Source organism: Silene latifolia, chromosome Y (assembly GCF_048544455.1).
Source record: "Silene latifolia isolate original U9 population chromosome Y, ASM4854445v1, whole genome shotgun sequence".
Lineage (NCBI taxonomy): Eukaryota > Viridiplantae > Streptophyta > Magnoliopsida > Caryophyllales > Caryophyllaceae > Silene > Silene latifolia.
Window position 1 is genome coordinate 379,594,685 of NC_133538.1, and position 11,975 is coordinate 379,606,659.

General features: G+C 34.8%; 2 protein-coding genes across 3 annotated transcripts; both read left to right on the plus strand.

Moving 5' to 3' along the window:
* Positions 1–6,434: 6,434 nt before the first annotated feature.
* LOC141627460 (L10-interacting MYB domain-containing protein-like) lies at positions 6,435–9,819 on the plus strand. Of its 2 annotated transcripts, XM_074440726.1 has the most exons (5): positions 6,435–6,592; positions 8,172–8,287; positions 8,369–8,455; positions 8,560–8,934; positions 9,044–9,819. In XM_074440726.1, exons 2-5 carry the CDS (start codon positions 8,192–8,194, stop codon positions 9,665–9,667), a joined length of 1,182 nt encoding a protein of 393 aa, XP_074296827.1. In that variant the 5' UTR covers positions 6,435–6,592; positions 8,172–8,191; the 3' UTR covers positions 9,668–9,819. The 2 variants fall into 2 exon arrangements, with proteins under 2 accessions (XP_074296827.1, XP_074296826.1); XM_074440725.1 differs by lacking the exon at positions 6,435–6,592 and having other exon boundaries at positions 8,096–8,287.
* A 291-nt stretch (positions 9,820–10,110) lies between these two features.
* LOC141627462 (uncharacterized) lies at positions 10,111–11,668 on the plus strand. The gene is made up of 2 exons (XM_074440727.1): positions 10,111–10,980; positions 11,066–11,668. Exons 1-2 carry the CDS (start codon positions 10,191–10,193, stop codon positions 11,554–11,556), a joined length of 1,281 nt encoding a protein of 426 aa, XP_074296828.1. The 5' UTR covers positions 10,111–10,190; the 3' UTR covers positions 11,557–11,668.
* Positions 11,669–11,975: the final 307 nt, after the last annotated feature.

An 11,975-nucleotide genomic window follows, 5' to 3' on the forward strand; every position in this document is an offset into this window, starting at 1 on the left:
TGTTTTACATTGGATAATAATATATAAATGATGATTTTTGATCAATATGAGAGGTTGTATTTCTAGGAATGGAGAAAATTAAGTTTAGTTTTTTTTTTTTTTTTTTAATAATGGGTAGGCAAATGGAACAAAATCTGAAAAAAGTACTAAATTGAGTAAAAAGCGCACTGCGAAAATAAATTCGGTTGTAATAATTGCCAATATTTTCATCTCAACTCCTACGCTATGACATTCTGAAAACAACTGTGTGACTCTTAATTTTAAGAGTACAAAAGGAACTCATCCACACTGCCAATTCCATTTTAGCTTGGATACCCTCACAAACTTCACAAACTTTAATTTACTATCAAGTATCAATACCAATTTAATGTTTATTCAGTAATTTTCTACATATATTCTCCGTATGATGATTGAACACAAATTTCCAACGAATATAAAATTGAGAGACAAATAAACAACACCAACTGTAGAAGTTAGAAGGCACGTGTAGAGTGCGCTTTAAGCTTATTCATCGTAGGAGGCATCGTCCATCCTAAATCCTAATCAAATCTTCTGAACATAAAAGAAAAAACAGACGGTCTTGAATATACAATACGAATTTATTATGTGAAAACTTGAAAAATGGTCAGCAAAAATACAATTACTCTTGTCCCCCATAATTTGGAACCAAATCCTTAGAAAACAAAACAAACAGTGTGGAATTACATACCTATGGCGTAGATGCACGCCTGCTTTGATCATGCTCTTAGAATCTATGAACTTGAAAAATGGTCAGTAAAAATACAATTACTCTTACCCCCATAATTTGGAACCAAATCCTTAGAAAACAAAGCAAACAGTGTCGAATTACATACCTATGGTGTAGATGCATGCCTGCTTTGATCATGCTCTTAGAGTATATGACCTGTGAGTTATATATACATTTGAAATATAGAAACCTTCAAATCAAATCAGTTATAAAAGGGCGAAAGACAGTAAGTAATTGTTCATAAACAAAAGCAACCATACTCCTTACTTGTCCTCAACCCCAACTAAACTCTTCTTTCGTTAATTAGGAGATGTTAACTTAACTTAAAAAATGCGCTTGGGAGAACACTTTAATATAAAGATGTTAACTGCACGCCAACAGAAATGGGAATACATCCTTGAAGAAAAGAAAAGAAACCATAGCAAAAAGAATTTTTTAATAAAAAAAAAACATCCTTGAAGATAAATACATACCACCCTACAGAATACAAAACCTAATTAAGCAAAAAAACCATAGCAAAGACAAAAGAGTATTTTTGTTGATGTTAAATATTACGGAGTATATTTTGGAAACTAATGATATGATGTATTGATGTCCGTTTATATATTTTTTTTTTTTAGTGAATTTTGTATATAAGCCCCTTTTATGTACCGCTTTTTACAAATAACTCCCTTTTAAGTCCATTTTTACAAATAACCCCCTTAAATATCACTTAATCCTAAAAATTACCTCCTAATGTTAATTACGCTAACTATTTCTATAAAACCCGATCTATATACAATATTACGACTCAAACTTATGTAACATACCTAAATTACCCTTACCTTACTCATAACACTACCCACCAACAAACACACCCATTCATTTTCTCATCTCACTCAATCGACAAATCCCCAAATTAGAAAATAAACCCTAAATTGACTCTCATGTTTAGAGTCTATGCGAATAACCATAAACCTCCAAATCAAGTCCCAAATCAATCCATTAAGCCCTCATTTCGACACGCACAAGGGGAGATGACGAGTACAAGAGCAAGCTATTGTTGAAAACACGGGTTGCTTGTAGAGTTGTAGCTCACAATCCGCGGTCTCCGCATATTCGAGCATCCCCATCTATAGATAAGGGTACAACTTCATTTGTTAGCTAAATATAAATGGACATGTGTACACTTTTTTTTTTTGACAGAGGTGAAAAGATGTATTACATAATGTTCAGGCTGTGTGAGCCTATGATACATCCATTATTTAAAGTTAATACAACATCAGAAAGACAAACTAAAGAAACTAAGGCAGTATGGGATTGAACGGAAAATTGGCCACAAACGATTGAACCAGCTTCACCATCACCAGCACAACTGACGTCCAGAAACATTGATACATACAAGCCGCATGGTGACAATAACAAGGTGTACTTACGCTCTTACGAAAAGAACGTAGAAAGAAAGGGTGAAAATCAAGACGACGAAGTCTGCCATCGATGGAGATAACTCTCCTACACCATAGAGATCGAACTCTTTGATCATAAGACCAGCAATCCGAGAGAACTAGCATGCAGAAAGATGAGAACAAGGACAAACCCTCAACCACTCTCTTATCCACAGATTCGAAAAGGCACCGACTTTTAACGAATCCAACCCACACTTGACATAAAGGGGCCATACCAATTTTATTAATTCCATAATTGGTACAAGCATAGACATACAACGACAAATCCGAAATAACATAATCTAATTGGTTCCAAAAAGGAAGCAAATCCCACACAGTAGAGGGACAGGACACCCTAGACCAAACGAGGAGACACTTCCTAAAGGAGACCTTTATTGATGAACATAGTAAGCAAAGAACACAAATAAACAAAACACTTATAACCGATAACATGGAAATTAAGAGGAAGACAACCACCACAGCCAACCTACCCAACACCACACAATCTGACCTATATTGATACTACCCAGACCAACACATTAAACACTGATTAAGACCACGAGGAAGGATGAGACCCATGTCAATCAACAGATGAAAAAGTCCCTCCCATGTCATCAAGATCAGATCATAGCTCACCCCATTAAAGACATGAAAATGTAGCGTACCAGACTCTATAGAAACTCCAAATCCTCAAACGGAACTTAAAACAGACAGACAGACCCAAAGTGACCGAGAACCAAAAAAGACACAAACAAACCCGACAAACAAGGGGACATGCAAAACCGAAAAGACACCCGTTTCACCAAACGACACCTCCCAGGACCACCGCCTTACAAGCAACCAGACCACGCTAAAAGACGATACTGACGAACACAAGAGAAAAAGAAAAAGGGACTGATTGGTGGGGAAAATGGGGGGATCACTAAATCTGACCCAAAACATGACCACATAGACACATGCAGACAAAACCAAGAAACAAGAAAGCCAAACCAGGGGTGGGGGGAATGGGGGGATCACCACTTGGTTGGAATCCAGACCGACGGTGACAGGACAAGGGAACGGAGGGACGGAAATGCCAAAAGGTCAGATGCATGCAAATTGAACCATAAAAAGACCATCGACACAAAGACTGTGAACCACAAAGAGACATGCAAGACCATCAAGAACCGGGATGAGGAACGGAAACGACAGCGGGAAGACCATGGAACTTACGATAGACTAAACAAGGATCCGACATGGGAAAACAGAATAGGACGAAACTAAGATCTGATCGGCGACGACATCGGAGAAACAAGAGCTCATCCGGAGAAGACAACTGAGAATCAAAAGATGAGAGGCCTAATCAGAAGTGAGGGTCCGACCTCCGGAGATGGGCCAAAGCGTGGCCACATCCCTGGAGAGACAATAGAAATATAAGGGAAGGTGAGGAGGTAGGCGGCAATGGTGGAACAAGATAAAAAATTTGGGTGTTGTGGGTTTTTTTTAGGGAGAAAAAAGTTAGAGAGAGAAGGTTAGGGTTAATTTAATGTGAGCCAATTTTAACCAAACACCATGTGTACACTTTTAAAACGCGAGATTGTCTTTTAAGAAACAAATTGTGAAACTAGAGTTCAAATTTGCCTACATTATCTGGGTAGGGGATCAATCCATCGTTGCATGACAACCATCAAATCCGAACTATATGAATTTGTTGGGTGGGGGTAGTGTTAGAGTAAGGTAAGGGTAGTTTAGGTATATTGCATAAGTTTCAGTCGTAATATCGTATATAGGTGTTGCTCTTTCACATACGTATTTTACTCTTTCACATACACAAATTACTTTTTTACCCCTTTTATTTTCAATTTTCTCTCATCCCTCATCTCTCATACTATACATCAATAATAATTAAAAAAAAAAACAATCGCCCCTTTTCCACCACTGCCATCACCTTCATTCCCCTACCTGACCACCACCAACCACCCTTACCACCAGCGACCCACCTACCAGAAACCGACCACATACACCAGCCGCTTTCCCTAACCAACGACTACAGCCGTGAGCCCCAGTCAATCCCTAATCTCCTATGAACGATATAATTCATTAATTAGTTGGAAAAAAATTAAAAGACAATTGAATGACAATCATTTGAAATATAAAATTGACTCCCATAGGTTCCAAATTGCATGGTAGTCAATGTCTACATGATATTGAACGAAATAATTCATCAATATCTATATGTATTCCAATTATTAAGAATATAAGCCCAGAAGAAGCAACACTCGGCATCTGAAATTACACGGTTCTCATTTGACTCCCATAGGTTCCAAATTTGCAAGTAATGACTAGTTGAAATTGCGCTTTATGCAATTGAATGACAATCTGATTGAAATATAAAATTGGCAAATGTAGAATGAAACTTCATGTATTGCCTGACTACAGTTTCGACAAATTCAACTTTGTGTATTGCTGCAATACAGCTTCGCTAAATTCATTTTTCACGCAAAATGCAATTTCATGTAATACATAACAAATTAATGTAATTTTTTGATAAATCGAAGTAATTACTTGTTCGATAAAGTATTAAGATCTATAATTTGAAGAATTTGAGTGATATTTAACTGGGTTTTAGGAGAAAGAGAGAGATATTATGAGGGTAGTGTTTGAAAATATTATGACAAAAATATATGTGGAAGAGTAAAAGACGTATGTGAAAGAGCAATAATCGTGTAATCAACATTGGGGGTAATTTTTAGGATTAAGTGATATTAAGGAGGTTATTTGTAAAAATGAACTTAAAAGAGGGTTATTTGTAAAAAACGATACATAAAAGGGGGTTATATACAAAATTCACTTTTTTTAACAAAGATTTTCGTTTTTATTGCTTTATAAGCCTATATAATACTTAATAAATGTAATTTACCAAAAAAAATAAAAATAAATGTCAAATATACTTTTTGACTTTAGAAGGAAACTAATTAACTACATGATTGCTTAGAATATAATGATTTCTTATATAATATAATACTTTAGAATGAAACTAGTTAAGAAAATATAAATTGATTTCATAAATTTCTCCTAAAATATAAAATGACTCCATAAATATCTCCTAAAATCAGGTTAAAATTATTTCCATGATTGGGCCGTGATTCATGCAACTAAAAACACTTAATCATTCATTTTCTTTATAAAATGATATGCGGCTATCTCTTAGACCTTTTCGCACCTTTTTTTGTCAAATGTTTTGTAAACTGTATTGGGCATTTAAATATTTGGATGACACGTGGCAAGAAATTGGGGTGTAACATGTGACAATTAAAGGAGTAGCTAGTTGTTGCTTTATTATAATATATGTTGATATATGATTCTAATCCATTATAATTCAAAAATAGAACGGCAAGAACATTCAAAATAAATTCCATGAAAAATGAAGTAGCTAAATACACAATACATACCCTATTGTATCACCAACAAACAAACAAATCGTTTGGTATTCAGAAAACCCGATGCAAAAGCTAAGTTCTATTTTGTACAATTATAGGAGTACTAGTTTTAACCCCGTGCAAAAAATGCACGGGTTTGATTTTTTATCATCGATATTTAAATTATTTTAACATTTGATTTTACATATTTCAAAAAATAGGGTAGAAGTCAAGAGGATGATTTTTGAAAGTTTTTATTAATTTTTTATGATTATAATTTTTATTTTGTAAGTTATTAATTTGTAATTGTATAATGTATAATTTGTAATTGTATAATGTATAGTTTGATGTGAAAGAGTAAGGAGTCGTTTGGTTCATGAAGGCATTAGATTTTCCTAGGAAATGCTAATTCATAGGAATTAAGTTCCTACATTGAATTCATGTGATTTGAGAAAACTTGTTTGGTTATCAATGTAGGAATCTAATTTCACCGGAACTTTCAATTACCTAGGGGAGGTTAGGTAAGCCAATTCCCCCATTATGTAGGCATTGGAAGTTCCTAGGAAGTTATAATTCCTCCATTTTACAAAAAATATGTCAACCAAACAAGTCTTGATTTTTCAATTCATGGGATTTTCCAATGCCTACGTTTTATCGAGGCAACCAAACGACTCCTAAGAGGGGATTATGAAGGAAATTAAGGGGGTGTTTGGCCAAGTTTAAAAAGTGTTTTTGTAAATGTAAAAGGAAAAATTTGGCCAAACACTATATTTTTGGAGATTGTAAAACTACTTTTAAAAAGTCAAAACCTACAATAAAGCCCCTAGAAACAGAAGCACTAAATTGCTGCTTCTGCTTCTGTTTCCCACAATTCCACAAATATTAAGCGCCAAACCAATTTTTTTTTACCGCCTAACAAATCCCTTTCTTATACCTTTATATTTCATTACTATTGAACTCAATTTTTCTCTCCTTTCCAATCGGTTGATCTGCTCCATTAATTAATTTCTCTGTAATACCAGGTAATCCATCTACTCCTTTAATGTTAATTCTTCAATAATCATAATCTTCTACTAATGTCAAGCATTCTGCGATTATTAATTTTAATTTTTCGGTGATAAAATTAATTAAAATCATCAAAGGGATGTTGAATAATTATGGTGATGTATTTTGCTTTTGATTTTGGTCTAGTAGTATTTGATTAAGTTGAAGATCGATTATAAAGAAGGGATTAACAATTTGCTTTAGCCTTGTGTTTGAGGATATTAATGTTTGTGAATTAATTTACAGATACATGATAAGTTGAATTGGTAAATTAGAAATTGAGTGAATATTGTGATTTATTTTGCCTAAGACCTAATAGTCTATATCAATTGTGAAGATGGCTGTGTTGCGTTTCTAGTCGAGGGAATGGAGGCCGCTGTCGGGTTGCTCTATGTCTAAGGGTGTGTCGTACAGAGCCTCCAGTTTTTACGCCATAATCGTTCGACTTTCTGGCGATGAAACCCAACATTGATTTCCTGAATTGGATTACGTTTCTGTAAAATAGTGTACTTTCTATAACTTCATCGTCATTTGATCCTTCATTATTTTATATCGTTATCACTGCCCTTCTTTTCTGATTTCAATAAACTCCATCAAATAATGATAATTGTACAATTGGTAATTGAAAAGTGAGAATTCCCATTTGCAGTGAGAGTTCTCTATGTTTTGAACTACATGAAATCACACCAATTTGCTCTTTATTTCCTGGCACATTTTTTCAGCTGTATGTCTGTAGACTGCACGGAATGATAGCATATTTTAGATCTATTTTCTTTTGTACCTCTTGCCTCTATTAAAATTGATTTTGAGGACCTCACTGTTATCCTGTCAACGTTTTCGGTTGGGTTAAAGGTTCTGGCATTCTCCTTTTCTTGTTATTTCTGTACCGTCTAATTGATTCATGCATTACCGCTTACTGTCTCCAAGGCAGAAAAAATAATCTACTAAGTAAATAAATATGCTAGAATCCTCTTACTTCTGTAGCATCTCTATCCTCTACACCTGGATTTTCAAATAATCAAACTGATAGACGACCCTATGATTATTACATAATAGCAAAACAGGTTTTAGTGCAAAAAATGTTGCGAGGGTTCTAATAGGTTCAAATATGAACATAGTTGGGCGTGATATGCCTTTCTTTTGTGTTGTCTACCTGACAAGAGTGTTTCCTCTAGTGAATAGAATGTTAATAAAATGTTATCCTGTGGATGCTAGTTTGCTTATTACTGGTAAATTTCAGATTTGGCTCTTGAAAAACACAAAATCTCATTGAAGACGGATAGTGCCCCTCTCACAATATGCAAATGGCACTATCTAGGGATGCTCCATTTCCCCCCACTTGCCCTCCCATTTGTCTTATTGTGAGAGGGATACTATCCCTCTTCAGCTTGTGACGGATAGTGCTCGTCACAAGCAAGACCAACTACATCCGTCTTAAACAAAACTTTGTGCCATCTCTCATACTTTTTTTTTTGCTTGTACACATGGAATCTATTCTCAACTTGTACACATGGAATCTATTCTATTGACTGATAATTTTTTTTGCTTTCATACTAGAAAACTACTATCATCAAGCTATGCCTCATCAATTTGCATCGACTCATCAATTTGCATCTCAAGAGACGAATAATGATTCCAATATGCGGGTTTTGGCTAGAGCATCACTGGAAAGGGTAAATACTTTATCCTATTGTCTCTAACTTTTCAAAGTGCGATAGTAGTAACTTTTTATTCGTTATTAAACTACCATTTAGGTGAAACAACCTGTTCGTCATAATGTCCGTGATTTTCCTTCATCCCAAACTTTCACTGGACTGTTAACTTCTCATATGAATGATGAGGTAAATGTTCTATGTAGCTGAAAATTGATTTACGTATTTAAAATTGCATATAGTTTAAATAGAAATGTTTTCTTGAACATGATTGTGAATGTAAATTGCATTAGGCATGTCATCAAAAGATGACAAAAGGTCAACCCCGAGCACCTACTGGTTCGTCAAACTTTGTAACGAAAAAGGAGAAGGCAAATTGGGATCATTTAACAACAAAGATATTTTGTGAAGTGTGTGCTGAGGAGGTACATGCTGGAAATAGGCCTAACACACACTTCAATAGGGTAGGATGGGAAAATGTAGTTAATAAGTTTCAGCGTAGAACTAGAAGAAACTATGACCAGAAGCAATTAAAGAACAAATGGGAATCTTTGAAAAATCAGTATAAGGCGTGGCAACAATTAATTGGTTCCGAGACTGGATTAGGATGGGACCATAACAAGGGAACTGTGGATGCTGATGATGCATGGTGGGCTGAAAAAGAAAAGGTTAGTTTACTAAAATAACTACTATCAGTACCTCAATACCATCTTCAGTACCATTAGACTTGAAATTTTGTCTTGTAAGACTCATAAGATCTTATTTTAAACATTGTAGGTTGATCCTGAAGTTGCTAGCTTTCGGTATAATGGTATTGAGAATTTAACTGAGATGGAAGTAATGTTTTCTAAGACATTTGCAACTGGTGATAATTCATTCAATCCTTACATGGTGACTGAGACGGAAGATGACGAAGGTTATGATGCGACTAATGACGCTTTTAATGATAATATGGCTGGTGATGGGAGTAATGTTGACTTAGAGAACATTGAGGTAAGTAACGATTTACCCTTAGAAAAAGACCACCAGCATGTCAAGAAGAGAAAAGAAACCGCTGGAAATGAGAGGAAAAGTCATATAACACGTAAGGGTAAGAAATCAAAAGTGAGTACCGCCTTGGTAATGCAAAGTCAGCTGGACAGAATTTGTAATGTGATGGAGACTACAGTTGCTAACAGTCAAACGAAGGATCAATCTGGATATAGTATTAGTGAGTGCATAGCTGTGTTAAAAAATATCCCGTCAATTCAGCCTAGAAGTGAATTGTTCATGTTAGGTACCCGTTTATTTGTTAAGCGCGAGTACAGAGAAATATTTATTGCACTTGAAGAAGATGATCTTCGAGTTAATTGGTTGGACGAAGAGCTTAAAAGAGAGAAAAATCACACTCCACGACGCTAGATTCTACTTGTGCTATCTTATCATGTTTACCATTGTTTTTCTTTAATTCCAAGTTTTTGCTTTTGATTTTCCGATTTGTAGAAGTATGACAGTTGACATTTCTTTCAATTTCTAGTGAATTAATAATAATCTTCTTCTTGTTTGACTTGTTGGCAAATTTATGTTTTTGCTCTCTATGTGTCAGCTTTGGGATTCTCCTATGTCACTCTACCTTGTATTTAGTTTGTTCGTACTATAATTTCATTGTCAAGTAGCATAGGAGTTCAAATTAAAGAGATTGGGTGTCTTTTTTTTCATTATCTTGCAGGTTGACAGAGTTGGTGCAACAATGTAATAGCTTAGTTTGTTGAATTCTTGGGTGGAGTATGACATTTAGTTCTTATTGTATAAAGTTATTATCATCTATTTACCTTTTAATCTTTATTTTTCTTAGTTTGGTGAAGATGATACACTTGGGGAAGTGAACAAAGATGTGGAAGAAAATGATACGGGTAATAATGAGAATAATGAAGAACAATCGGATATGGAGTCAATGAGTGAAGATGAGGTAGCTGCTGAAGATCAAGACATGGATGGTGAAATATTGCTTCAGCAAACCCATGAAAATTTAAAGATGTATGTGCTTGCTACCTTGGGATTGATTGTGTGCATACAATACTACGTTAAATATATTTATAAGCAAAACATAAGAACTTCAATTTGCTCGGGATGGCAATTTGTGATTGAAGTGCTAAATACACCGGGAGAAAGCTACAGGACATTTAGAATGGAGTCACATGTCTTTATAAGATTAGCTGAATTATTAGTGACTAAGTATGGATTGCATCCCACTAGAGAGATGCGTGCAGAAGAAGCGCTCGCAATATTTCTTTGGATTTGTGCACATAATCAATCAAATCGTACTCTCCAAACAAGATTCAAACATTCAGGGGAAACAATTAGTAGAAAGTTTAATGAGGTCTTAACGTCTTTAGTGACGTTTTCTAGAGACATCATAAGACCAGCTGATTACAATTTTAAAGAAGTTCCTAGAAAGATTCGAGATGATTACAAGTTTTGGCCTCATTTCAGAGGGTGCATAGGTGCTATGGATGGTACTCATGTTCGTGCAGTAGTTACACCAAAAGAAGACGAGATCCCTTATATATGTATAAGGGGTTATGCAACGCAAAATGTCATGGCAATTTGCGATTTTGACATGTTATTCACATTTGTCGAAGCTGGATGGGAAGGGTCTGCACACGATTCTCGAATTCTCACTGAAACTTTAGCAAAATTAAAAGGGAAAAATATATTTCCATATCCTCCAGAAGGTCAGTTACATAGTTTTTTTCTCCCTTTTCATTTCAATTTATATTTTATTTTATCTTTTAGTACTAAATGTGTTTTTCTTTTCAGGTAAGTATTATCTAGTCGATGCAGGTTACTCAAATTCGAAAGGATATTTGGCACCTTTTAAGGGAAAAAATGCACGTTACCATCTTGCTGATTATAAGCGATCGAGTCAACCTCCAACTGGGTATTTTGAAATATTCAATTTTGCACATGCATCTCTTAGAAATGTTATAGAGAGATCATTTGGCGTTTGGAAAAACAGATGGAGAATATTATTTAACATACCCAGTTATAAGTTTTCGACCCAATGTAAAATAGTGGGTTTAACTATGGCGCTACATAATTTTATTCGAAAAAATGCGGTGAAAGATGAAGAGTTTGATAAGTGTGACGCAGATCCAAATTATATGCCCAACGTAGAAGATGAAGATGATTCAAATGTGCATGGCGATGAAGATGATTCAGATGAGCATGGCGATGCTGCAGATGATGAAAACATGTCTATTGTTCGTAATTCTATTGCTACGTCTCTTATGAACATGAGACGATCTTAAAATTTATTAGAAACGTAAACTTTTTCTATCTATTTGTTGGCACACTTTTGATTTGACGAGGATGTGTAATCAAAATAATTTATTTTCGATATGTCATAATTATATATTTGCTTGAATTTCTTAAGATGTTGATTAATAATGCAACTTTACCAAAATTTTGAATTTATGAAGCCAAGTTTCTTATTCAAAAGATGATGTTATTAATAATGTTAGTTTAAAAAGGAAAAAAAAAGGAAAATAGGATGTTGGCCAAACACATCCATTTGTTAAGAAACTGTTTTTACAGAAGTTAGGCCAAACAAGTACAACTTTTCCAAAAAGTAGTTTATGAAAAAACTCCTTTAAAGAAGTAAAAACACTTTCACATAAACCTGGCCAAACAGCACCTAAATTCACTAATGATAGTGAGGGGCCTACAT